At 55.8% G+C, this 27,828-nt stretch overlaps 1 protein-coding gene across 1 annotated transcript; it reads left to right on the plus strand.

Annotated features, from left to right (window-relative positions):
* The first annotated feature begins 5,500 nt into the window (after nt 1-5,500).
* On the plus strand, nt 5,501-17,920 carry LRPAP1 (LDL receptor related protein associated protein 1). Its single transcript, XM_045998363.1, has 8 exons — nt 5,501-5,785; nt 9,655-9,799; nt 12,127-12,251; nt 13,248-13,368; nt 13,709-13,867; nt 14,873-14,955; nt 16,353-16,529; nt 17,616-17,920. The coding sequence occupies exons 1-8, from the start codon at nt 5,543-5,545 to the stop codon at nt 17,676-17,678; spliced, it is 1,116 nt and encodes a 371-aa protein (XP_045854319.1). The 5' UTR covers nt 5,501-5,542; the 3' UTR covers nt 17,679-17,920.
* Nucleotides 17,921-27,828: the final 9,908 nt, after the last annotated feature.

The following is a 27,828-nucleotide window of genomic DNA, read 5'->3' on the forward strand; positions in this document are numbered from 1 at the left end:
CTGGAATAGCTTTAAGAGAGTCGCCTTGGGTACTTGCATACTTTCTTGGTAGTTTGACTGGGTATAGAATTCTAGGTCAAAGGCCAATATCCTTTGGCATTTTGAGGTCTCACTACAAGGGTTGGTATTGAAATGTCCGTAGGCATTTTATGCCGTGTGCTGATTTTTCTCCTCAAACAATTATCAAATCTTGGTTTTTGCCTCCAGAGTCCTGAAATGTCACACCAATCTGCTTCAGTGTGGGTCTACTTTTACTCATTGTGGGCATCAGTGGACAGGTCCTTTCAACCTGGCAACTTCTGTCCTTTGGATTTGGAAATTAGTCTTACTTTTTTGATCGTTCTATCATACCTCATTTTTTGGTCCTTTCTTTCCGAAACTCCTGTTATTCAAGCAATAGGTTTCCTAAACTGGAAATCTAGTTTTTTCCTTGTCTATTCTTTTCCTATCTCTTCATTGCTTCAAACTGCTTTATCAGAGATTTCCTCAATATTATTTGCTTTTTATTCTACCTGGGTTTTCATATCTGCTCTCATGTTTGTAGTTTCCAATAGCTCCTTTTGTTCCCTGAATTATACATATTTTCTTTCTATAATATCATATATTGTATGTAATTCTATACTTATGTGTGTGCACGTATATGTATATTCTATGGATTTAATACATTCTCTTTATGAAATTAGAAAAGTCATTTTTCCCCTTTTTTTTCTCCCTGCACGGTTTTTGTTTTCTCCTAGTTGCTTTTTTGTTATTGCCTATTTGCTTGAGTGTGTGTGCGTGTGTGTGTGTGTGTGTGTGTGTGTGTGTTTCTTTCTCTCTTTCTCTCTCTTCCACATTAAGAGCTGTCCTTACATTTTTAAGAATCCTTAGCTGAGGGGCACCTTGGTGGCTCATGGGTTGAAGCCTCTACGTTCGGCTCAGGTCATGATCCCAGGATCCTAGGACTGAGCCTTGCATCTGGCTCTCTGCTCAGCGGGGAGCCTGCTTCCCCACCCCCCTCTCTGCCTGCCTCTCTGCCTACTTGTGATCTCTGTCAAATAAATCTTAAAAAAAAAAAAAAAAGAATCCTTAGCTGACTGTGCATGATAAGGAAGGGGATTTAAGAGCTGTTGGAAGCCCTGCCCACTCACATGGTGTTTGTTGACATAGGGCCTCACTGTACAGTGATCTTGGTGGGCCCTTGTTGGGTTACTCCTGCTAAGAACATCATGGTTCTTTCCTACTGAGATGGCCTGATTCAACTGAGATGTTTCTTCTAATCTCCTGTCTGGAGGCTGAGAACCCAGCTATCAGTGTTCTGAGCGGAACAGGGAAAGAAGACTGGCGGTCCCTACAGTTAACGTTCAGGGTGATTCAACCCCCTGTGTGCATGTGTGCACACATGTGTGTTTTATCTTAAGATAAACTTTACACACAATGAAATCAATGACCTTTCACAAATACATACACCCCCCAAACCATATTTCAATCAAAATATCAAATATTTTCTTCACTCCAGAAAGTTCTTCCTTCCAGTTAATCACCAACTCCCTGACCACCACCCCACCCTGGGCAACTAAGGTTCTGATACCTAGCATCAGAGATTTTTTTGTCTGATATTGAACTTCAGAAAATGCTGTCATATAGACACTGTTCTCTTTTGGTTTTGGTTTAGTAAAACTGCTCATAGTGATAAGACTTGTCCACGCTGCGTGTAGCCATTCATTTTTTGTTGGGTTTTTTTTTTCTTTTTGCTGAGTAGGATTCCTCTGTAGGCATATATCACAATTTGTTACCAATTTTCCAATTGTTGGGCACTTGAGTTGTTTAAAATTTCATCTACTATGAATAAAGCTGCCAGAAAATTCTTGTACAGTCTTCTTACAGATGTATGCTTTAATTTATCTTGGGCAACCTAGAGTGGAATCGCTGGGTTTGAAAGAGGATGTCCACCACCTCCATTCTGACCTCGGCCTGTACTTCCTGGTACCTTCTTCTTTTCAGCTCAGCTCTGGCAAAAGACTAGGGAGTGGATGGGAAGTGGGGAAGCATCTGTGATTGGAACTGAAACTAGCTCTCAAGCAATAGCAGCCGCCCTGAGCAAGCAAGAACCGCCGCCCCCCACCATTGGCCCCGAGACAATGATCAACCTGACCTTCACTGCCCACCTGCACGGACCCACCAGCCTTGTTTTCTTCATATAAACCTGGACATATTCTCCACCCTTTGGAGATAGTCTGAGATGTTAGTCTGCTGGCTTCCAGATGGCGGCCTCACTGAAATAAATCCCTTTCCTGTTTCACCAGCACTCATCTCTCTGCCTGTGGATTTTGTCAGCGACGAGTGGACAAACCCGGTCTGCTTGGGATATCCCAGAGCCAGGTGCTCATGTACCCCTGTGCCCTAGCTACAGGTTCATAGAATTTAACCCACTGGATTGGGTCATAGAATAAGTGTTTCCTGAATTGCATAAGAAACTGACAAAGTGTCTCGCCAAGTGGTCGAGTATTTTACACTCCCATCAGCAAAGTGGGAGCATTTTAATGGCTTCATATTTTTCCCAACATATGACATTGTAAACCTAATTTTGGCTGTTCTACTGGGCACGAGGTAGTGTGCTGAATATTGACGATTGTGGTGGACATCCTTGCATTCTTTCAAGTGCTCAACATTTCCCAATTAAGTAGGATGTGAGTTCTACATTTTGTGTAGATGACCCTTATTCAATTGCACAAGTCCCCTTCTAGTGGCAGCTGGCGGAATGATTTCTATCACAAACGGGTGTTGGATTTGTCAAGCGCTTCAACTACACTTATTTGTGAATGACATGTGTTCTTATTTCTCTTTTATTCTACTAATAAAGAGAATTTCATCAATCCATTTCAAATATGAAGCCAAGCTTATTTATATATCACAAAATTCTATTTGCTAATACTTTGTTACGGATTGTTGTGTCTGTATTTGACACAGGAGCACAAGGCTAGCTGAGGACAAAGCAGAAACTGACCCTGAAACAACTCCCCACCACTCCGGGGTGGGACACGTGTGTTATTCTTCCAGGAAGCTCCCAACTGTCTTAATATCATCGCTTTACTAGAGGAGAAAACAGCCTCGACAATAGCAAGGCCTCCAGTATCCTGAGTCTTTAACAAATGAAAATCCTTTTGAAACCTCCTTTTTCTTTACCTCCCCTAACTCCCATGTATATGATCAGCTATCCCTCACAACTCCAGCGTAGCCGCTCTTTCTGCCCAGGGGTCCTGTCCCCATGCTTTAATAAAACCACCAATTTGCACCAAAGACATCTTAAGAATTCTCTGTTGGTCATCGGCTCCAGACCCCACAGCACCAAACCTCACCTCCAAAACCACATTAATAGAATTGCTTCTAGGCAGTAGAACATGAGCAAAAGTGATAGGCCTGGCTCTCTAACCACCTCCCCTGTGAGATCCTCAACACTCTCTCCCCTTGTGCCAGTGGGAAGCGATCTTGAAAGTCCTGTGTTGAAGATGGGGCAGCCCAGTCCCCATATCACGACCCAGAGGACAACTGCCTGTTGGTCAGTCTTGAACAGGGAAGAGAATAAACATCTATTCTCTTGGGGTCTTTATGTACTTGCTAGGTAACAAACAGGACAGGCACATTAAATGATGTAGGAAAGATGTTAGGGTTCAAAGCCAATGGCCAAGAAGGAATTCTTGAGCCATCTTTGGTGCAGAAAGGTGGTTTTAATAAAGCAAAGGGACAGGATCCTAGGGCAGGAAGAGCCACACTGGGATCAGGAGACCCATTATGTACTTTCAAGTCAGGAGAGGATTAGGGATAGCGTAAGTGTCTCAGGAATTTTGGAAGCAAGGTTTCCAGGACCTTGAGGGGGCTGGCTGCTGCTGAGAAAAGGTCACTTATCGCTGTCTAATAAAACCTTAGTCATGAGAGCCTTCAGATGTGTATCAGGTGGGCGTGGGCGGTGCGATTGGGGATGATTGCCAGCACGTATCTTAGGAGACAGAGATAAAGGAAATTTCCAAAGGAATTTTTATGTTAAGGCAGATTTACAGGGTCCTGGGGGTCAGGCTAAGGTTGCCTTTTGCCCTCAGCAGAGTATCAATATCAAGGCAGCTGAGCTCCTACAGGAATGTCACTCTGCCTGTTCCAAGGACTTGTCAGCGGGTTGTAGGTAATAAAGAAATTGAGTTTTTCTTTTGCCTTTGTTTCCCACTTCATTAAATACTAACAGCCAGGCCGCTGGAGTACAGAGACTGAAATTAACCTTTGCCTGAAAAGACTAAACAACGAGGCAAAAATGAAAGAATGGCTCTCAAGGTCCTGGTGTCAGGCAGGAAGGAGAGCAAGGCCCTCCTCCAGTCCTGGCACTTCAAGCACAGGGCACAATTTTAAAGATTTTTTATTTATTTGACAGACAGAGATCACAAGTAGGCAGAGAGGCAGGCAGAGAGAGAGGAGGAAGCAGGCTCCCTGCTGAGCAGAGAGCCCGATGCGATGCGAGGCTCAATCCCAGGACCCTGAGATCATGACCTGAGCGGAAGGCAGAGGCTTTAACCCACTGAGCCACCCAGGCGCCCCCAGGGCACAATTTTAAAGGAACTACTGCTTCCGCCCTAGAGGCCCAAGTACTCTCCAGCCCCATCCTTGGTCCTCAACGTCCCTCCTATCCCAAGGCCTACCTTCCTGGCACAACCCGCCACCCTGGGAGGCCTTTCAGATCACTCTTACCAGGTGGGTTCATCTCGTGTCTCTTCTGCCCCAAAGCCCCAAGTCAGTGACGCCACTGAACCATCTACGTCAAGCCCCCCGAGGGCAGCGATCTGCAGCTCGCTCCAGGGCATGCCCGATATCACCCAACACTGGGCCCCTGGGTTGAACTTTGCTGGTTTACCAAAATTCAACAGGGCAGGAACGAGGTAAGGTGCACATGTATTTCTAATACGGAAACAGAGCGAGGAGAGGAAGTGTAGGGAGGCGGTTCAAAGACACCTTAGGGGTGCAGCCCCCAGTCCCCACCCCCCACCCCCCACCCCATCCCCGGGAAAAGCATCCGTGGGGCGGGTGTGAGAAGGCCCAGACTCCTGGAACTGCGGGCACTCAGATTCTCCTCCACTGTCAAGGGAAGGAGTGCCTAGCAGGGGCCACCTGGCCGCAACCCACAGGGACAAGGAAGGCTCCCATCACTGCCGCTGACACCGGAACCATCTGAGGATCGTCGGGGTTCCGGAACTGTTTACTCTTCCCGGGAAGCAGAGGTGAGGAGGACCTCTCCGACCATCCCGGGATCCGGGTGGAGTCTTCACTCAACCTCGCAATCCCAAAAAGGGCAGCCTCTGCGCACTCCGCGCCCGAGGCCGCGGCGTGGTTGCCTTGGAAACGCTCACGTGCCTCCGCAGGGCTTCGCGGGCCTCGTAGTCCCCCAGCGGCTTCCCTCGGGGAACCCGCGCGGAGATGGACTACAACTCCCAGGAGGCCGCGCGGAGGGGGCGGGGCCTGCGCGCGGGGGGCGGGGCCCTTTCGGCCTGAGGCGCGGGGTCTCGGCTGCGGGAGGAGAAAGATGGCGACGCCGAGGCTGGGAGCGGGGCCGCGCGGGCTCCCGCAGCCGCAGCTCCTCGTGCTGCTGCTGCTGCTCCTGGTGCTGCTGTTGCTGCTCGGGCCCTGGCCGGCGGCGGGCCACGGCGGCAAATACTCGCGGGAGAAGAATGAGCCCGAGTTGCCGCCGAAGCGCGAGCCCCCGAACTCCCCCGGCGGGGAGTTCCGCATGGAGAAGCTCAACCAGCTGTGGGAGAAGGCCCAGCGGGTGAGCGGCGGCCGGGGCCTCCCGTGACCCGTGGGCCGGGCCGTCCCCTTCTCCTGTGACCGCGAGGGGTGGTGGCGGGGCGGGCGTCCGGTGTGTCCTGTGACCTCGGGGCCAGTGGGGCCTAGGGATGTCCCCTGTGTCCTGGGTAGCGGAGCTCCGGGGTATCCTCTGTCTCCTGTGACCCCGGGGCCGGGATATCCTCTGTCTCCCCGGACCCGGGGCGGGGCGAGGGACATGCTGCGGGGTCGATCGTCTTCTATCTGCAGGGCGATGGGGCCGGTCTTCTCTAGTCCTGGGGCTCTGCAGGACCTGGTGCTTTCCTGTCTCTCGTTGTTCTGGGGACCCGAGAGGCTTGGGTCTCCTCTGCTCGGGGGTCACAGCTCAGGCTGGCCCCGTGATTCCTGCCTTAGTATGCAGATGCTATGGTTAGGGTTGGGGGTCCTTTGAGAAGACTCTGAAACTCACTCCTGGTCTTGTGAGACCCCAGAGGGGACGCGGGAAGTACTGTGGCGTTCTTCCACTTGGTGTCTTTCTGTGACATTATCTGGTTCCTCTTTTATAGAATTGCTTCGGAGAGCTGTAGGCCAGACGGGAACCGGGGCTCCTTCTGTCTGGTCCTGTGCGTCTTGCGACATCATCAGTGTCGCAAGGCTGCTGAGTGGGGTGGGGGCAAGGGCTGTTCTCAGAGCTTTGAGGGTTGAGTGAAGCTGGCCGAGCCTCTGGGGGCAGTGCCCACGTGCACACTGATGGTCCCTGGCCGCTGTGCCCTGCCTCGTGTTCTGGTGTTCCGGTGGGGGACACAGGACAGGCCAGGGGACATGTCTTGAGCCGGCTCACAGAGAGAGCCAGTGCACAGCGCTCACACACCCCGTTCTGTGAGCGCCAAGCTCCTGGGTTCCTCTCCTGACCTTGTGATTAGAATGTGTTGAGGTGTTGTCCTGGGAGGTGGGAGGGCGAGAACAGGAGGGGAGGCTGTGTTTCCCGTGTTCTCTGTGGGCTGCGTTCCTTTGCTGCGGGTAGTACTTAGGAAGGGCAGGTTGGGGTCCTGTCCTGTTCTGTCCTTTTTCCTGCCTCGCCGAGTACAGGTATGACTGCTCCCATGTAGAGGCCTCGACCTCACGATCTCCCAGGGGGCTCCCCAGTGTCCACCTGGGGGCCAGCCTCCTGAAATTGTGCGCACAGTTGCTCTGCCTCAGTGCAGAGCCGTGGCCAAGGCAGAGGCTTGAGTGGAGCCTGGTTCCCAGTGACTGTTTTACCACTTTGTTGAGATACGATTGACGTATAAAAAACTGTGCCTAGAACCATAAGAGACTATGGACTCTGAAAAACAACCTGAGGGTTTTGAAGGGGCGGGGGTGGGAGGTTGGGGGAACCAGGTGGTGGGTAATAGGGAGGGCACGTTTTGCATAGAGCACTGGGTGTTGTGCAAAAACAATGAATACTGTTATGCTGAAAAAAATTAATTAATTAATTAAAATAATAATAATAATAATAGTAAAAAAAAAAACCTGTGCCTAGTTAGTACGTTCATCTTGGTGAATTTGACAGGAAGTATCCACCTGGGAAACCATCGACATGCGTGGGCCGTGAACATGGCCCTTGTTTTGGATGTGAGGCTTTCTTCCTGTGTGTTTGCTTGTCTCTTCATTCTTGATGCTTGACCTGACTGTTTAATATTGAACAGATTCTGCTCTGCATTTGTGTTCTACTGACTAGTCTTTTTCCTGTGAGGCATTAACGTTTAACTGGAAGAGACTGAAGGAGTCCAGAGAAGGAGTGCTGAGTGTTTGCCCGGAGCTGTCTTTGCCTCTTTCTCGATGGGACCTGACCGCCACTGTGTCCGGGTGTTGCCACTGCAGGTGGCATCTGTGCTGAGCCTCCCGGTGTCTGCATTTCAGTGAAAGGGCTGATGTTTGAGAGAGGTCCCGGGTAACTAGACCCCCAGGGGCTTCAGATGTGAGAAGCAGCGACTCACAGGGGCTGAGACCGTCACACAGTGGGCTGAGTCTGCAGCTCCGGGGCTCCTGGCTGGCTGTCACGTTGATCTCCCACCAGGGCCCTGGGGAGGTGGACAGCTAAGAAAGTAAGAGGTGAGTGGGGACATTGCCCTGAGGTCCTCAGATCTGTCTCCCGACGGTGGAACTAGCTGGCAGGCAGAGAACACTCAGTCCCCAAGAGGGACACAGGAGCCACTGCAGTGTCGCACTAACCACAGAGGGGAGAGCTGGGAGCCGGGCCCTTCCTGGCCCTGGTTGTGGCTCTCAGTGCAGACAGACCCCAGGCTTACAGAGGATAAATCCCTTGGATGCCTTGGTGTCCTGGGCAGACTGAGGGCCTGCCCTTCAGCTGCTCACCACCCAGTGCCCTATCTGCCCTTCCCGGGAAATCCACATGCCCCAAACCGCTGTCCAGTTCTTCCGCCCCAGGGATCCCACAGGTCAGGTGAGGCTGTGGCCCCAGCCGCCCCAGAGTCCTGGTGTTCTGAGAGTGCCCACGGGGGGCATCCAGGAGACAGTGGGGCCTAGGGCACAGCCTAGGAGGACAGGTGGGACTGTGTCGGCCTGGGTGGCCCTTGATGAGCCTAAGGCATCTGGGTGGGGACACACAGTGGTCTTCAAAAGGAAGGGTTTGGGCTCGGGAAAGGGAGTAGGAGCTGGGACACTGTAAGACAAACGCCTGCCCCAGGAGAGCCAGAGAGCCAGCAAAGGAGGGGACACCCCATGGAGCAGGGTCGAAGAAACTTAAAGAGCCTTAGGAGAGTTTCCCACCCTAGGCCCTGCTGTTTATATGGTGCCGTCTTTTTACTCCTGAGGAACTTTCCCTGGCTGGTTTTCAAGCTGATGAAGGACGGGGCCCAGATTTTCTGGGCATCTCCTGAGAGGCCTAGCCGGAGCTGGGCAGGGTCACCACCATGACCATTGTAGCTGAAAAAGCACATTGGCTGCAGTCTCCCCAGCCCGTGTGGGTGGCAGGGGGCTGCTCTGTCTTCTAGCTTGTCCAGCAGCCCGCCATGGTATCTCTGGGTACCCAGGGAACGCCGGCAGGTCTATCCACGTGAAGACTGGTGGAATGTTCTGGTCTGAGGGATCAGCTTGAAGCACTCCTGTTGGTCTGGGCTGAGCTGACAGCCATCAGCAGGAAAGGCAGGAGTCCAATCTCTTGGCCACTCTGGGCCTCAGGCCACCTAAGACAAGTGTAGGTCTCTTTCCCAGCTGAAGGTGGTGGGGGGTGGGGTGGGGAATGCTGCACTTAGAGCCTTTTGTCATTGTGTCATTAGCCAGTCCCTTGCGAATGGGGCATCTGTCAGGCAGGTTCATTGACTGATCTTTTCTTAATGTGAAAGTTTGCCATAATTTAGTCCGCTGTCCTCTGATCATCGTGGTTTATTTTTTATTGTACTTACATGACACAAGGAGAAGGTGATGGTTTCTTCCCATGCTCAGCATTCATGTCCCTCCATCTTCACACTCCAATACCCAGGGCCCCACGAGTGTCACCGGGGTCCACGTGGTGGGTGGGACATCCCAGTGCAGGAGCCGGCCCTGTGGCCTTAGGTGACCTCACCGAGAGGAGCTGGCAGCTGGGCTCAGGCCACTATTGGCGGGCAGCCCCTCGTGGACGTGGCATTTCTAGAGCATGCCCGGTCGGGGAGCTCTTCCAGCAAGGCTGGAGATCGGGCTCCCCGCAACCTTCCAGCAGGGCAGGCCGCCGAGGGCTCATCCAGGAACACGTGTGGGTTTTGACCTGCCAGGACCCTGCGTCCCCCTGCTCGTCTCCTAGTCACCCCTCCATCGGGGTCGCCGTCTCCCCGATGGTGCTGTTGACTTGTCTCGGGGCTGGTTATCAGCGTTGTTTGCTCTCATTCCTAGCTTCAGCTTTCTCCCGTGAAGCTCTCCGAGCTCCATGCGGATCTGAAGATGCAAGAAAGGGACGAATTCGCCTGGAAGAAGCTGAAGGCCGAGGGCCTTGACGAAGATGGAGAGAAGCAGGCCAAGCTCACGCGCAACCTCAGCGGTAGCTTTCTTCCCTATTCAGCGCGGCGGGTGGGGGATGCGTGCTCCGCCCTGAGGCCCCACGGTGGATGCAACGCGGTTTGTGGCGGGAGGCGAATGAGGCCACTCGGCTGCTGCCTGTGCCGTGGCTCACCCCCGAGGAGCCACCAGCCGCGGCCACGGTGGCCAGGCCGTTTGGGGAGGCCCTTGGCCAATGGAGGCGAGTCAGGACAGGGGTACCTGCATGCAGTAACACACAGCACTTTGGGCCCTGCAGCTGCTTGGCCCAGAAGGGGGGCCGGGGCCACCTCGTTGCCCATGGTCCCCTGGAGGAGACAGTGGAGATGTTCCCAGGGTCTGTAAGTTCATGGGAAAGCAGATTTCATATCATCTGTAATGAAAATAACTTTCTAACAGAGTGGAATGTTTTGAGATGGGAAGTAGTGAGCTGCTTGTTACTATGGGTATTCAAGACAGAGTAACTAGTCTGCCCAGCCTCCCAGGATGCAAAAGACATGCATCCTCAGGATGGAAGGGCCTCTCAAGCCCCCCTTCTCTGCCTCCTGCCTGTGGCACACCAGGCACAGGGCAGGACCCCAAGCTCACTGCCTAGGCACCCCTCTACCCTCCACGTTAGATGTGTCTTGGGGCCGCTCCCGCACTGACTGCTCTTGCCATCATCCTGTAGTGAAGAGCAGAGGGCAGAAGTCACATCCCCGACCTGCCTGCTGGTGTCCCGGCCTGCCACTCCCCCCCACCGCCTGGGGATGCAGGCATACCCTCGCCTGTCCAAGCCTGCTGTAGCTCCCTGCAGAGCCCCCCAATGGGGCTGGAGTCCGCCCCGTAGCCCAGTCACCGTCCTGCATGCCCACGGAGCCAGACAAGGGCTTCCTCAGACGCAGCACCATGTGGAGTGAGTGTCATCTGTGGTCCTGAGCCCAAATGCTGTATATCCACACAGGCCTTTGGGAGGCACTTGTCCCCAGGCCCAGATAGGCGATGGATGCTGAGAGAGGGTGAGTGAGTGTCTGTGATTGAGCACAGCAGGGTTAACCCGGGGTTCTCTGACTCAGCTGCTGACGTCGCCCCAGCTACCCTGCATCCCTCACTGTTAGACCTCACGAGATACCTCCAAGGTGTTCAGGCCATGTTGTGGACCTGCTTCTAGGTGAAGACGTAGGTCTACTGCTCTCTCATATGGCCTCGTTCTAGAATGTGATGAGACACATAACAAACAGGACGGGGTAGCAGAAGGGTCAGGTGCACAGAGATGTGGGATCATTGCTCCCAGCGGGAATGCTTGGGGGCTGCTCCAGAGGGCCAGGACAGGAGCCTGACCTGGAGTTAGCCCCGAGGAAAAAAGGCTCTGGAAAGACCTGGAATCCTTGGTATGTCGTCCTTTTTGGAGAGAACCAGCCCCCAGTGGATGGCCCGGGGCCAAGACGTAGAGGAGCACAAGGGTGTAAAGAGGTCAGCCAGCTCCCGTCTCCCTCCCTGGGACATGCTCTCCCTGGACTCCCGCCACCAGCCCATGTCCTCCCAGGCCTGCTTCCAGCCCAATGTCTGAGTCCGGGTTCTGAGTTACAAACCATCTGTTTTCTGCTACCTTGGCGCCAGGGTCATGTGGCAGAAGCCTCTGGAGACTGGGAAGCTGGAGGGCCACAGCAGACCCTCTTGAGCATTCGTCCCTCACTGGGTAGCTGGCCGTCTCCAGGATGTGGCCCGTGCCCTCCCCATCTCCTCAGCCCCCCTCCCCCCCAGGACCATTGACAAGGCTGAGCCACACTGGGGACCACAGAGTGCAATGGTCAGACCAGGACTGAGACGTGGAAGGGAGGACCCAGGTGTAAGCAGGGTGGTGCCCCTGCTGTGCATCAGCCCTGTGGGGAGCAAACCGCATCAGGTCTGCCATGTCCGGGCCAGTTTTGACAGAGAAGCCTCTGTCTCAGGATGGGTCGTGCTCCATCTACTCTGCTTTCTGGGCCAGCTGCCCTCATGGCGGGCCCAGCGTCCTTGGTGAGAGCAGCAAAGCTGGGCTCGCGCTTGTGGGGCCCCTTCCACTGGAGTGTTTGTTTCTGGCTCCAATTCACGCTGAACCCCAATGGCTGGAATCTAGAACCTTCAGCCTTCCAGGCTGGTGAACACACCCTGAGATGTGTGTGACTTGCCCTCAGAGGAGTCCCGTGTGGCAACAAACTTGGAAGGCTGGGGCCAGGCCAAGGCCGACCTCTCTATCCCTCCGCCCTTCCTGCTCCCCCGCACTGGGACTGTTCGTGTGCGTGCGTTGCAGACCGGGGGGTCCGCCAGGGGTGGCCAGGATTGGAGTAATGCCTCCTATGTCTCTCCTAGTGATCCTGGCCAAGTACGGCCTGGATGGGAGAAAGGACGCCCGGGCCGTGAGCAGCAACTCCCTCAGTGACCCCACCGAGGAGGACAGCTTGGAGGACCCCAGGCTGGAGAAGCTGTGGCACAAGGTACCCTAGACTCTTCCTCTTGGCCCCAAGACCTGTACCCTAGCATTGATGCTTAAGGGGGCTGCTAGGGGCTGCTTCTGCATAGGAGCCTGTTTCCAGGGGGATCTCGGGGGGCAGGGCTTTCTTCTTGGAACCACAAGGCTGTTTTTCTGTGGTTGGAGCCCCTCCCGTGGGGCTTCCCTGCCTTCCCAGGGGGATGCTTGCCCGCTCGGAGAAGGAATTGTGTGTGGTGGAGCGCTGTCAAAGCTTCAAAGGACCAGAATGAGCTGGACGATCTTTAAATGACCAGGCTTATGGCAGCCCATGGGCTGCGTGTTGTACAATGTCCATTTGGTTTTGGGGTCAGAGCCTGTGTGCTGTCTGGTTCATAAAGGCGTGCTCACAGTGTGGGGTGGGTATGTGGGGGCTGGGCTCCTGTGGGGTACAAAGCCCAGGTGGGTGCGGGCAGGCTGTGGGTCCAGGCAGTGGCTCGAGCTGGCCACAACGAGTCACTCATTCCACGGCCCTTAATCTCCCAGCTCCTGTGCAGGTTCTGTCTGGACTGCCCTGAATTAGAATTCACACACCAGTCCATCATCCTTGGTCCAAGGGGAGAGGCTGCAGCAGCAGGGAGGGTGGGTCTACTGTGGAGGGGGCCCTATGGCCACCGGGCTGAGCCCCAGACCTGTGTTCTTTGTGAGTCACCACGCAGCCCCACAGGGCAGGTGGATGACCGCGTGGAGACTGGCCTGAGGTCCTTCTCAGGAGGGGACGCTGCCTCGCCCCGCCTCCTTGGGGATCCTGCAGCTCCCACACTTTGATGGCTGTCACCTCTCCGTGGAACCTGGTGACGGGTCCTGCTTCGCCCTGTAGTTGAAGGGTCATCAAGCAAGAATCCTGCGAGGGTCTGCCCGATACGAGGAGAGCTCAGCAGCAGCCCCGTGGAGTCCCGGCGTGCGGCCTGGAGGGGGTCACCCCAGGGCATGGGCTGGTTCCCAGTATGTTCACTTCCCCCAGGCGAAGACGTCAGGCAAGTTCTCCAGCGAGGAGCTGGCCAAGCTGTGGCGGGAGTTCCAGCACCACAAGGAGAAAGTGCGCGAGTACAATGTCCTGCTGGAGACTCTGAGCAGGACCGAAGGTGTCCCCGCCCCGCCCTCCTGCAGGCGGCCCGGGGTGGGGGGGCCCTCCCTCCCTGTGCACCCTGTCCCTGTGTGGGACTCCCCCATCGGGCTCATCGGGGCACCTCTGATGAAGCGAGCGTGCTGGTCAGACGCGGGGACATGGGTTACGGGTCGTCGTGACTGCCCTTCCACACAGATGCAGATGCCACCCCAGTATGTGCTGTCACCCCCCAGGGACGTCAGCAAGCTGGGCGTGGGGGCACGGGGTCACGGGTCGGCCCAGGGCATTTCCGCTGTGGCAGGCAGGGTCCCCAGCATCAGCTCATGGCTGCCCCTCTCGGCGCTGGTCTCATGCAGAAATCCAGGAAAACGTCATCAGCCCGTTGGACGTGAGCCGCGTCAAGGAAGACATGTTGCACAGCAAACACGCGGAGCTCAAGGACCGGCTGCGGGGCATCAACCAGGCCTACGACCGCCTGCGCAAAGTCAGCCACCAGGGCTACGGCACTGAGACCGGTGAGTGCACGGCAGGCTCCCCGCACTCCGGCGTCATTGTCGTGTGTCCCATGCCATCCGTGACGGGGTCCGGGCCCCCCGTGGTGGGCCGCTATCTGCCCTGCTCCCGCCCGAGGCCCGTGAAGGTGTTGGGGAGCTCTCTGCACAAGGCTGCCCCCCTTCTCAGGCTTCCTGCATGCTCACATGGTCTCCAGCCTGAGCGCGCAGAGCGGGAGGACGGCAGGTGCTTCTCCCCCTAGGGACGCAGCGGGTCAGCAGACTTGGAATGGGGGCTGACCGCTGCCCCTGGCCCTCCCTGCCTGAACTACCCCCTCCTGGGAGCCGCACCCAGCCAGCTCCTGTCTCTCCCACAGTTTGCCGCATCCTTCCAGAACGATCTCTACGAGCCTCTTGAGGGTCATAGGCAGGAAGGGGTCAGTGGAAGAGGGGGATGCAGCACCTGGCGGCATGCCTGCAGGGTAGGGGGCAGAGCTCTGACCAGCCTGCTCCCTGGTCTCCTCTGGGAAGGTAGGAGGAGTGAGTGGCCCAGGTGGGCACTGTCACGGCGTCCATTCAGGAGTGTTGGCGTCAACGGGTCCTTTCCATGTGCTTTGCTCCGCTTTGGAGCCAGAGGGACGAGCAGTGGCTTAAACCTCAGCCCGGAACTGTGGGTAGATTGACACAGTCCTGGCCCAGAGGCCCCAAGGAACCCTGACAGCTCCTGGTTCCCAGCACCCCCCCCCCAGTGAGGGGCTCCGCTAGTGGGCCCCTCCCTCTCAGAGGTGCGGGCCGGCGAGAGCGTCGCCAAGACCAGGTTCCAGTGATGCCTGGAGCCGCGGACTGAACGTGCGTGGGAACAGTACTCCGTTTGCTTCTGGACAGCACTGGACACCCACACGTGTGCGTGCAAGCACACAGCACGTCCCCGTGTATGTGTCCAGACACTCACACTCACGGTGTCATCGGTCCCTGGGCGTCACGGGAGCCACCACACAGTCACCAGAACTGCTTTTGCTTTTCTGCCAGAGTTCGAGGAGCCCCGAGTGATCGATCTGTGGGACCTGGCCAAGTCCTCCAACTTCACTGAGAAGGAGCTGGAGTCCTTCCGGGTAAGGAAGGCGCTGGTGACGCCCCTTGCGTTTGGCAACACCTGTTGTGTCGCACTTTGTATTGTGGAGAAGACTCTGAACCGCGGTGTGAGTGGCAGACTGGCGTGTTCCTGGGCCTTTTTCCTTGCGTCCTGCGTCCATCTGCCATGCCGGTCAGCGGCTGTGGGGCACCGCCGTGCTCACGTCTCCGTGGATGGTGCTGGCCTCCGGTGGATGGAGGGTCTGACCCCGGGGCCGTCTGCTCAGCTGCGATGTGCTGGATGCGAGGACGGACAGCTGGGGCAGAAGCACGCAGGTCGAGAACAGAGCCTGCGTGGGGTTCTGCAGCGGCCCTGGAGGGAAGAGCTTTTGAGTTGCTGGAGTGTTGCCTCCTGGGGGTCTTGCTATAACCAGGCCGCTGCAGGCCAGTGGGTCCGGTCAGAAGGGTGTGGGCGAGAGACCCCTCTTGGCTGGGGGAGCCTGGCATGGAGGTTCCACTGGGGCCTGTGGAGGGAGAGGTCATTCTGCCATGTGGGTCCTGGAGGCCACTGCTGAGCGCAAATACCACAGGACCCACGGTCACAGGGGCAGGGAGTGAGGGTAGGAAAGGGGATAGCTGTGTAGTGGTGGGGACAGGGGCCTCTGAGGGATCACTGGCAGGCAGGAGAGGCAGGACACTAAGGAGACAACAACAGGGACATCGATGACTGTCCAGCAGAGGTCCCTGTGTCAGCCTCCGCCGGGAGCTCAGCCCAGTTCACAGGGACACATGTCAGCCCTTGTGGTCCCAGGCAGCCCACTTAGGCCCACTGGCGGTCTGGAGGAGGTCACTGCTCAGCCAAGATGGCCAGCGAGACCCACCCAAGAGCACCGAGCAGGCGGCTGGGGTGGGGTGGGGCAGGAAGGGCCGTGTCACAGAGCTGCCGTGAGGTGGTGGCTGCAGCTGGTGGGACACAAGGCCATGGGGACAGTGGAGAGGACAGAGCATTGTGGTTGTGACTGAAGTCCCAGTCCAGTGTCAGGCTGGATGTGGGCTCAGGGTGAGAGGGGATCAGGTTCACCAAGAGGCGGTGACAGGCCTGGGTGTCAGGCATGGGCGGGGGGCCCGTGGAGGCTGTCCACTCGTAATGGCATCTCTGGTGGGTTGGGCCGCTCTCCTTGCATCCATGTGCACTGCTGCCTTGTCAGGGAGCAGCAGGGACAGCACCTGGAGCTGTCCCGGGCAGGGGGCACATTGAGGGGCTCGGGGTGTGTGCCCTCAGAGAAGGCAGCACCCGGCTTCCCGCACTGAGCCCTGACACTGAGCCCCAGGTGTGCGGCAGCCGCCCGGGTCCTGAGGGGGTGGAGAGGTCATCCGGGGACCCCAGAGCAGCACGAAGAGTTCGTTGGGGGAACATTCGTCTGTTTAAACATTCTAGGAGGAGCTTAAGCACTTTGAAGCCAAAATCGAGAAGCACAATCACTATCAGAAGCAGCTGGAAATCTCTCACCAGAAACTGAAACACGTGGAGAGCTTTGGGGACCCAGAGCATGTGAGCCGGAATAAGGAGAAGTACGCCATGCTGGAGGAGAAGACCAAGGAGCTGGGCTACAAGGTGTGTGTGCCCTGGGGGTGTCCCCTGGCCCTGCTTGTGTGCCGATCCCTCCCCTGCTGGCAGCAGGTGGTTATGTAGAGCTGTGTAGAGCTGAGGGACACCTGTGCCCTGGCTTGTGCCCTTGGCCTGGTGACCCTGCACAGGGTATGTGTGTGAGGCAGTGGCTTTGGCACGCCTGCGTGTGCCCAGGAGGACAGTCCCCTGAGAATCCTGTGAGGTGTGTGTATAGGCCATGTTTCCTCTTGGAATGGGGACCATCCCAGGGCAGCAGCAGGTGACCCAAGCAGGATGGGGTCACTCAGGGCTGGACAGGCTGTTCGCGGTGACCCACAAAGCAGGTGCCCATCCAGGCATAGAAACGGGGTTGGCCCCTACGGGAGAAAGAAGCAGCGGGGCAGCCTGGACGCTCGGAGGGGCCGAAGGACGCACAGTACAATCTGGAAGCAGATGAGATGGGTCATCTCTAGAGAGAGCAAGGGAGGAGGGATCCTCTCGTGCATCTCACTCAGGAGCCACAGGGATGGACCAGCCATCCAAACACACGAAACTTTAAAGTGAGCCAAGGGGGTCATGACCCAGGGGACGGGTGTGGGGTCCAGGCCCGCCTGGCTGCCTGTTGGGGAGGAGGCAAGCACCCCACGGGGGAGGTTGGCTCCAGAGTGCCGCTGCAGGATGGGAACCTGCAGAAGGGAGTCCGACTGTGATGGGCAGGGGTGGGCACAGGGTGGTCTCTGCCTCATTACCATGGCGGAAACACATGTGGATGGGACTCTGGGCTCCATGGGGCTGGGGTGCTGGGCGGTTCCTGGAGGGGCCCAGCCAGGTGACTTCTCTTGTTCTCTGCCTCTTTGAGGGGCTGGGGTGGAAAACATCTCTCCTCTCTGTCCGCGTCACCTGCCCCGTGCGGTGTTTTTAGCGGGTAGTGGTGGTCTAGTTGCATGAAGCTGCTTTCATGGTTGATTTCCTGTTTCCGGATGGCAGACTTGCCGATCAAGAAAAGCGAGGCGCTCGAGTCCCTTCTAAGACCGCGTGTCTAGTGATATTGGGCAGGTGGCCGCTGGGCTGACGCTGGACTGTTGTTTTCAGGTGAAGAAGCACTTACAGGATCTGTCAGGCCGCATCTCCAGAGCTCGCCACAACGAACTCTGAAGGCCGCAGGAGGCACCGGCGGGAAGAAGCGGGGCATTGGGCATCTGCCTGAGCATGGCCAAGGGACCTGGGGTGGCGCTGGACACAAGACAGGACCTTGGAGGTGGCGTGTGGGGCCCGACCGGGCATCCCTCACGTGGAAAGACTGCTTCTGATCCCCTGGGTGCCCGATGAGCCATGCATCAGACTCGTATGAATCTGTCACTGCGAGTACCGTGTCTTTAAAAACGTGTCACACGGTGTCAGTTGTCTGTGATGTGACCTATCCCTCGGTGGTCTCTCTGCGTCTGCATCTTGCTCCTCTTCCTCCACTACTCCCATTCCCCCCGGTCTTTGCTGTGTGAGAGTGACATGGGTGGGGCCGAGGGCCTCCCAGGGCCACAGTCCCCCTGGTTTGACCCCTGAGAACAGGGTGGAGTTGAACTTCGAAGGGAGGGGTGACCTCTGGCCCAGGCCTGCCGGGGGCTCATACAGGCCCTGCTGGTGTCTCCCTCCCCGCCTCCGAGGTCGGGCCCGGGGTCTCCGTGTCCAGTGAATGTGGCTGATGGTCTCACTGAGGTGGTAGAGCTCCACAGGGACCCTCCTCTGACTTCGCCGCAGGCAGTCCATGTGGCGGTCTGATACAGTTCCCAGGTCTGAACCTGGAAGAGGCTTGACCCAGCACCGCACTCGGCATTGACCCTGTCCCGGCCTCAGCTGCCGTGTTGGGATCCCCCAGATACAGCTATCCCATGAGCCGTTATTCTAAGAAGAATCAAGTCCATGGGGGGCGAGCTAGGACCCCATGTCGGGATGCAGTGAGACCAAGCAGGGAGGTGGTCCCTCCTCTGTGGGCCACTGGACACAGGGCAGGCCTTGCTGCCATGCTCTCCAGCACCACCAGAGCCTCGCCCTGGGCCTCCACGACATGCCTGCCACAGACCAGGCTGGCTGTTGTGTCCCGGTGGCACAACAGCTATGGCCAGGCCTGGTGAGCAGGGCAGGGTGATGGGCTGCTCAGGCGGTGGCCCAGGACTAGAGAAGGGCTCACTATTGGGCCTCTGCAGAGCTTCCTGGGGGCTCCGAGCTCTGGGGCACAAGCTCCTGTTCTCTGAGTGCCCCTCTGTGGGGTGCAGGGCCTGGGAGGAGGTCGGGCCCAAGACAGGGAGGCCAATAGGGCAGGACACTTAACTCCGTTTCCTGTCTCAGGAACCGACAACTGGAGGGAGCCCTTGGCCTTCAGACATGCCAGAGAACCAGCTGGGTCTCTGGAATTTGTCATTGTCTCTGCCCCTGGAGGCAGCAGGTATGGGGGCGGCCCCCCAGGCAGGGGGCCAGTGGCCACACTGAGATTCTGAGTGATTGCTGTGAAGTAAAACGGATTCATAAAAGGGCACCAAATGCCTGCGGCTCAGTCCCCCCGAACAAGTGTTCTGGAGCCCACCCCCAGGTCAACAGAGATGACCCAGGTCCTAGGATACCTCCACATTCCCCTCTCCCGCAGCCAACCGCTCAGCTTGTGTCCCCACAAAATCCAGGTACTGGAACTTAGTTTCCATGGTGCCAGGGTCACCACTGGGACCTTTGGGTAATGAGATCGTGGGGATGGAGCCCTCAGATAGGATCAGCGCTCTCAAGGCCCCAGAGAGCTCCCAGGCCCTCCCTGCAGGTGCGAGTATCCACAAACCAGGAGGCACCCATGCCAGACAGTCTCTGCCTGCTCTGTGATCACATCCGGCCTCTGGGACTGAGAAGGACAAGTGTGGTTCCGGCCCCGCACTCTGTCAGAACAATTCACACCACGTCAACAGACCCTGACAGACCCATGTTCCTGATGGAGCCAGATTGGATCTTCCTGTTGGACGGACCTGAAATGACAGCGCCCGACTGTGTGTGTGTGTTGGGGTGGGGCGTCCTCTTCTAGCCACTCTGTCATGATTTGGACACGTGTCCCCCCTTCACGGCCGCACAGTGTTCTGTCGTAGGAATGTGCGAGGTTGTCAAGTTGTCTGCGGTTTGGGGTGAGAGCACAGCTGGGAGGGCCATGGTGAAGGGCCCTGTGTACACATGCACGCGCGCACACACACACCCCCATGTGGCTCCCAGGAGTGACGGGTATGGTCCCACAGCATGGTTGCCCCGGCTCAGGGTGTGGTCCCAACTGGTTTTGCGGAAGGCCAGGGCCTGTGACTGCCACCGACCCGCGGGATGGCATGCGTTCCTCTGTCCTCAGTCTGCGGTCATCCACGTTAACTGCGCATTCCGGGTCTGGTTGCAGAGTTGCTCATCTCCAGGCAGGGGATGACTGAGACGGGGGAAGGGAGCGCGCACAGAGTACAGGTGCGCAGAGCCGTGCTCCGTGTGCGCTCACAGCTCCGCATGTCTGGGTGGCGGTCCCTGGACCCAGCTGCCTACCCGCTGGGCAGCCGCCGCCTTTGCTCACCACTGCTTGCTTTCGCCTGTCTGTGCATTTCCCACATGAGAGACCGGACCAGGAGGACGTGTTGGCATGTCCGTTCTTTTCCGCTCCGCATCTGTGTGCTTCGTACAGCGGTACGTGCCCTCGCAGCGGACTCCACTCATCGTTGGAGGGCGTTCTGGTGCCTGGACGTCGTGCGGTGAATCCTGGTTGCCCACAGACGACCACTTGTTAACTTATTTGGAAACATTGGCTCCATTTTTTACACAGACGTTTTCCTCTGTTAGTTTGGTGCCTTTGTCAGAGATCAAGTGTGCGTGCGGTTGTGGCTCTGTTTCTAGACTGTCTATCCTCAGGCTCTCGTGGTCTTGGTTACAGTAGCTTTCTACTAGAGCTTGGAGTTGGGCACATTTTCCTCTTTTTAAAGAATCATCAGGGGCATTTTGTGTTTCCATATACACCTTAGAATCAGCTTCGCTTTTTTTTTTTTTTTTAAAGACTAGAATTTTGACACCTTGAATTTTGATCACTTTGGGGAGAATGGACGTCTTAGTATCAGGTCTCACGAGCCTTTCTGTTCCATACCCGTTTACTCAGCCTGTCTCGCATCTCTCTGGACATAGACCCTGAATGTTTCCACAAGATTTATTCCTAGGCGTTTGGTGTTTTCTGCTGTTGGCAGTAGTACGTTTTCATTTCCTCACATGGTTGTTTTCCTGTGATGACCTTCTGTCCTGTGGCCCAGATCCCAGCACATCTGCACACTCGCTTGTGTCTGTCAGATGGCAGTCTCACTTCTCCCTTGAGCACCGTGCCTTCTCCGTGCACACTCACTGGCTTGTCCAGCCCAGTGTTGAGTGGCTAGGGCAGAGGGGGACACCCCTCTCTTCCCGATCTTCACACGACACATTTAGCTTGTCGGTGAAGTGGTGCATGACCTGTGGAGCCGTATGAATGCTTTTATAGATCATGGGGACTCCTAGCTTGCTAGTTTTCATGAATAAGTGCTGAAAGTTGTCACATGCTTTTCATGCATCTACCGAGATGATCAGAAAGGTTGGCTTCTTGACCGGGTTACTGTGGTGAACCTCACTGATTTTCGAACGCTAAAATAACCTGTATTCCTGGACGGACCCCACTGGCCGTGATGATGGCCCTTCCTCGGCACAGCCAGATCCGATTTGCTGACGGATGTTTGCCTGTCTCCCCCTGAGGGATACTGGCCTGTGCTTCTTGCTCTCATCACAGGCCTTCTGTCACGTTTGGTATCACGTCAGACTGAGAGGAGCAGGGAGCCCCCCTTTCTAGGCTCTGCTGTGGCGTGTGTGTACTTGGCCTTCTTTCTTTCTTCATGTTCAGTGGCCCTCATGGGAGCCACCTAGGCCCAAAGCTTTCCTCGTGCTAGAGTTTTATATTAACTTCTCCGTTTCTAAAACTAGTTACAAGGCTGTTTGGATTGTCTAACACTTCTTGTGTCTTTATGTGTCTATCAAGGAATCTCATCTGAGTCGTTAAAACAGTTGGTGCAAAGTTACTCCCTTAATATTTGTTGGATCTGTGGTGATGCCCCCTTTTTGTTCCCTGTCTTGGTAACTCCTATTCCCCTTTACCCCTCAGCCAGTCTGGCTAAGACTCCATTAAGTTTTAAACCTTTTCCCCCCGAACAGCTTCAGCTTCACTGATTTCCCTCTGTTGTTTGCTAGCTTTCTTTCATTGGCTTTTACTCTCTCTGCTTCCTTTCTCTCTCATTTCTGTTTAATTTGCCACCCCTGTCCCAGCGTCTCATCACAGAACCTCAGGTCCCTGATGAACACAGATGGATGGACCAAGCCAACAAGCATGATCCTCTTCATGCCCTTTAGAGGAAAGTATGTTTTTAATACATACAAAATATTTTAAAACCTGATTGGCCCAGGACACAAAGCCAATCCCAGTAACTCAGCAGCAAGGTCAGTTGACACGAATCAAGTTCTTTAACCTCATTGCAGCCAAGCAGGGACTCTGTAATAGAAAGACAGTTAAACTAAATGCATTCAGGAAGTTTAGGGGCGCCTGGCAGGCTCAGTCCATTAAGTGCCAGCCTTCAGCTCAGGTCATGATCCTGGCGGTTGGGGGGGGGGGGTCCTCGCTCAGCAGGGAGTCTGCTTCTCCCTCTCCCCCTCCCCTGGCTCATGTACTCACTCGCTCACTCTCAAATAAAATTTTTTTTAAAAAAGTATATTCAGGAACTTTAAAAAATACACATGGACCAAAGAAGAAATGACACTAGAAGTTAGAAAATACTTTTAATTGAATGGTAGCAGAGGTACCACACACCAGGATTCAAGGACGTGGTGGGGGAGCTTTTGGGGAAAATGTTGAACCGCAGAAGCGCTTGACAGGAAAGAACCAGGGGATTTCTGACTCCAGGCCTGGCAGGCTTGGGTTGGGGGCTCTAACTCACTGAGGGGAGCCCCCGCACTGCGGATAAAACCCCTCTTTTGAGGAGCAGTGGAAATCTGATCACCTGCAAAGGTATGACTGAGGTGGGATGGACCACATTCACCCAGGAACATGGCCATCCAGCCACTCTGGGTTCAGGGCCACGGGCTGGTATAAGGTGGAGGTCTAAAGGGAGAGCCTCCGTATGAACCTGGACCCCTTCCACCGCCCCGGGAAAGGGGGGACTGGCTGGCTCCTGTGCAGAGAGGGTGGAGATGAGGGCCAGGCCCCCGGACTCGGTCTTGGGCCTTGGGCCACGAACAGTGGTCTAACCCTCCAGGGCCTCTGGACGGGCATGAGCTAAAGACCCGTCTCTGGAAGAAGCTGTCTGCCATCCTTCTCAAACAAACCCGAACATAAGCATTCACAAACACTGACTTGACCAAAACCAAGCACAGAAGACAGCAAGCCCCGGGAGTGAGAACGCAGGGGTCACAGCTCAGGCAGCCCCTTGAAAACACGAAAGATCAGAGTGACCGGTGACAACCGTAACATGTGACAGAGCAGTCCCGCTCTGTTCACGGAACAAAGGACAAACTCAAAACGATTTCCAAAAACAGGAAGCCTCAGAATCACCTCACAGAGTTGAAGAACCAAATAGAACCTAGAACCGGAGGAAAGAACTAGAAACCCCTAATTTGAGGAGAGAGATTCTCTTAGGTAAATGGAGTGGAGCAACTTGTTAGGTTTTGGGGGAAAGTGGACCTCACACCAAATGCAAAAAATCACTTACAGTGATTCATAGGCCCATGCGTGAAAGCTAAAATTGTAAAGCTTCTAGAAAACAGGAGAGCATCTTTCTGACCAGAGAGTAGACAGAGACATCTAAAACAGGCCACAAAAGCCTCCAGCAATCAACAATAAAAGAACAAAGATTGCACCTCTTCAGAATCAGAAACTTCGCATCAAGATGTATCATTAAGAAAGGAAATTAAAAAAAATAAAAAATAAATAAAAGGAAATCAGACAACTGGAGAACAAGGAGAGGCCATGCAGCCCGTGTCTGAGACAAGGCTCAGACCCAAAGTTCTCCAACCCGGTGTTTTCATGGACAGAGGAATCAAACAGGCCTTTCACTGAAGAAGACATCCAAATGGCCATCATTAGTTGTCAGAAAAATGCAAATTACTACAATGAGCGTGCACTAGAATGCTCCAGTTGCTGGTAGAAGGTGCAAAATGGTGAAACCACTGTGCAAAATGTCAGCAGTTTCTTTTTTGTGAACGTTGGCCTGGGCCCTGCTGTTCCTCCTCGGATCAACTGAGTTTCCAAGGGACTGGAGGGCGTGTGCCCACAAGAGGCCTAGCACAAGAGGCACCTGGGTGGCTCAGTCATTAAGCATTTGCTCAGGTCATGATCCTGGGCTCCTGGGATCAAGCCCTGCATCCTCCCTGTCCTGTGGGAAGCCCGCTTCTCCCTCTCCCACTCCCCCTGCTTGTCTTCTCTCTCTCACTGTCTCTCTCTCTCTCTGTCAAATAAATAAATAAAATCTTTTTCAAAAAAAAAGGCCCAGCACAAGAAAACTGTCCAATTCATGTTCAACTATCTCATCAAAACCAGAAACAAGCTACCTGTTCACCCACAGAGAGACAAAATGTCCTGGTGTGTTCACGTCATGGAATGTGTGCAGTTACCTACATTGTTGGAGAATCTCAGAAGCATTCAGAGCCAAAGAAAACTGTCAAAGAGACAGAATGAGCTGCTAAGAACGGTAGTCAAAACAGTGGTCCCCTGGCAGGATGGGCGTTGCCTCCAAAGGGCTGGAAGGAATGTCTGTGATGGGAAGTGCCCTCTGCTCGTGGACAGTGGTGACCTGTGGTTTTCTGTTTTTTTTTTTTTTAATATTTTATTTATTTGACAGACAGAAATCACAAGCAGGCAGAGAGGCAGGCAGAGAGAGAGGAGGAAGCAGGCTCCCCGCGGAGCAGAGAGCCCGATGCGGGGCTCGATCCCAGGACCCTGAGATCATGACCTGAGCCAAAGGCAGAGGCTTTAACCCACTGAGCCACCCAGGCACCCCTGGTTTTCTGTTTTTAAGCAATACTAAGAAACCCCTCAGAGACAAAAGTGCGTCCGAGCGGTGACGGGACACCGTAAGAAGCCGGGACGAGCTCGGGAATGAGCTTTTGATGGCAGAGTAACCACCCCCCACCCCCCGCCAAAGACTCAGACAGGCAAGAGGAGGAAATCTCACAAGGAACCACAAAAAAAAGAGGGGGAACTCGAACTCAAAGGGCAAGCGGGTGCTCCGCGCTCAGAGCAGGACCTAGGAGAGGCCAGAGAGGAGACGTCAGAATATCCAAGAAAAGCCCCCGTAAGTGAAGAGCAATTTCACAGAACAAAAGGCCCCAGCAAAAGATGAAAGTAGGAACTGCAAGGTTTAAAGGCGACAGAGGCAGAGACCCGGTTCCAAGTATGGCGGGAGGAGGGAGGATAGGCCTCGGCACTCAGGATGGCTCTGGATGGGGCCCTTGCGTGGTGCGGCCGGGGAAGCGTGCGGCGCTGACATTCCGGAATGAAGTCACTCGATCCAAGCCTGTATCCGAGGGCCCCAGGCCTCCAGCAATGTGTGCAGCGCCGCCCGCCCTAGGATGGCCCCCAAGGGCACGGGCCAGGCTGCAGGGATCCTGGCCAGGCTACCTCTCACTTCTCAGCCCAGGCGAGGAGCTCTTCCCAGGCACAGGTCCAGGCCTGGGCAGGACCGGGAACCGAAGCGTTAGTGGGACTGATGACCGCTGGGCCTTGCACACGCGGCAGCAACTCGTCACCCAGAACTTCTCCTTCACCGTCATGTTCCCCGCCGCCCCTTCCCCCTCGACCTCCCCTTCCCCCCACCCTGTCTCCCCCTCCATGCCTCTTGGATAAACCCCTTTCTTGTTGCCAACTCTAGATGTTCCTGCGGCCCATTGGGCAGGTGGAACTTGGGTTCGGTTACATGGGGTCCCTAAAACCTCCCTTCACAGCCACATGAAGCCACGTGGCTATCGCCTTGGGGCAGCTGCAACAGCTCAGCCCACCTGGTCCCAGAGTGGAGCTCTAGACACGGAGCGCTGTGCCAGCCCTCGCGGCTCTGAAGGAAGGACAGGTGGTCATTCCGCCCTGCTCTGCTTGTGTAGCTGACACAACTGGCCGAGCCCAGCAGCCCCGGAGGCCTCCTGGGCCAGAGGGGGTCACCCTCCGCAGGCCCCCACCCTGCCATAGTGTGTGGGGGGTCTGGGCCAGGCCTGGCTGAGCCTCCCGGGGAGCTATTCTTTGATACATCCATGACCCTGTTCCAGCCTTACAGAATAAGGCCCTTACAGCAGCCTTATTTCATTTTGAAAAGAAAAGACCCCAGATTCCGGCCACTCACGGTCACTGCTAAGGCCAGAACTCCAAGCTGCCTATTCCAGAGCTGATGTGCCTGGATGCCTGAGCCCCCTCCCACCCAGAGGGCAGCCCAGCACTACTGGAACCCTGGACTGGGATGTACCGCCCATGCCTAGCTCCCCCTTGGAATTTAAAAGGGAAGTTTGACTCCCCCAGAATCTTGTCCAGGGCAAGCTAGTGGGGGCCTTTGAGGGTTAGAATCTGACTTGCTTATAGGTTCAACCCTGAGGCCTTTGCATCCCAGAGGCTTACGGCGGAGCCTACTTTCCTCTGCCATGACTCGAAAGCTTCCCCAGCAGTCAGGTGTCAGCTCAGTAGAGGAGGCAAGGAAAACGGTGCTGATGTTCTGAAACCCATCGACCTGAGAGGTCTCAGCTGAGGAGGAGAACCTGAGTGTCAGCCAATTACACTACCGTCGGACTCACGGGGTCCCTAGTGGATCGGAGTGGGGTGGGAGAGGGATATGGATGGATGGGGAATGGATGGTGGGTGGTGGATGGATGGATGGATGGTGAGTGGGTGATGAATTGATTAATGGGTGGTAGATGCATGGTGGATGGAGGACGGATGATGGAAGGTGGATGGATGGTTCATGGGTGGATGGATGGTGGTGATGGATGGTGGGTGTTGCATGGTAGGTGGATGGATGGATGATGGAGGGTGGATTAATGGATGGTGGATGAATAGAGGGATGGATGGATGGCAAATGGACGATGGGTGGGTGGTGGATGGTAGATGGTAGATGGATGGGAGGGAGAAGGGCGGGAAGAAGGGAGGAAGGTCTCTGAGTAGGCTGTGGTTGGAGACCCCAGCCAGGCAGATCAGAGCCCCATCTCCTCTCTGAGACCCAGATCAGAAGGCCCAGTCTGATGCTTCCCTTTCATGACGAGGGAGGAATATCAGGAAGCCCCACCACCAACTCTGGAAACTTCCCAGCACCCAGACCCCCCTCAGCCACTGGAGCCATGAGCATTCCCTCCTGCTCACAGAGTCATGAAAATGCCACACAACTTCCCCAAGGCTACAGGCACTGTTGGGAGGAAACATGGAAACCCCACCCAGACCCACCAAAGCAGGGGTAACCAGGGCCCTGAGCGCCTGTGCTGTGTCACGACAACAGAACCACATCCGGGGTCAGGCTAAGCCACAGCCCAAGGAAGAGAAAGCATCTCATTCTCCAGGAAAATAATGTGCATGTTAAAAATAGAACGCGAACAATTTTAAACTATTTACGTGTCTAACGATAATGGGTCCTAAGAAGCAACACAGTCCAGTAAACGCATGTGCAGGCCGCACCAGCAGTTTGACCGGGCTGAAGGGGGACAGTCCCGCTACCCCCAGGGCTCATGGACGGGCACAGTCCCCAAGTCCAGGGCAGCAGTGACCCGGGCGTGGGACAGAGGGAGGCAGCTGCAGGACGCTCAGCAGGGGTGGGACCTGGTCCAGCCCTGCCGTGGTTGGGGGCTGTGTGTTCCCAAGGGCAGGCCTGGCCTCAATCTGGAGGCCACGACCTCCAGGGAAGGGAAGGGCGCTTTGCATCCCAGGGCCGTGCATGCTGCTCTCCGGTCCCCTCGGGGACCCAGCAGCTGAGACGTTGCTCTGTCTCAGGACCAACTGAGAGCCACCCGACACCTGGACACCTGCCCCCACTCCCCTGGGTGCCCGAGGCCCAGGGTGACTCATGGAGAGCGACAGAAGGGTCAGGTCAGGGCACCAGCGACCAGTGGGGTGAGGAAGGTGTGGGGACCAGCCGTGACCACCTTGCAGCCAAGAGGCCGTGCTCATGGGGCCCAGGGCATTGGGGGTGCTGCAAAGATGATGGGCTCCCTGGTGCCCTGAGCTGTGGGCAGCCGCAGCGAGGCGGGCTGGCTGAGCTGCCCCGTCCTGGCAGGGGTGCTGTCC

The sequence above is a fragment of the Meles meles genome, chromosome 2 (assembly GCF_922984935.1).
Source record: "Meles meles chromosome 2, mMelMel3.1 paternal haplotype, whole genome shotgun sequence".
Classification (NCBI taxonomy): domain Eukaryota; kingdom Metazoa; phylum Chordata; class Mammalia; order Carnivora; family Mustelidae; genus Meles; species Meles meles.

Bases quoted from the DNA above. Each gene is read 5' to 3' on its own strand.
- LRPAP1 (XM_045998363.1), top strand. From the start codon at position 5,543: ATGGCGACGCCGAGGCTGGGAGCGGGGCCGCGCGGGCTCCCGCAGCCG. The intron at 13,868-14,872 runs GTGAGTGCACGG...CTTTTCTGCCAG, and splicing joins GGGCTACGGCACTGAGACCG to AGTTCGAGGAGCCCCGAGTG. The intron at 14,956-16,352 runs GTAAGGAAGGCG...TAAACATTCTAG, and splicing joins AGGAGCTGGAGTCCTTCCGG to GAGGAGCTTAAGCACTTTGA.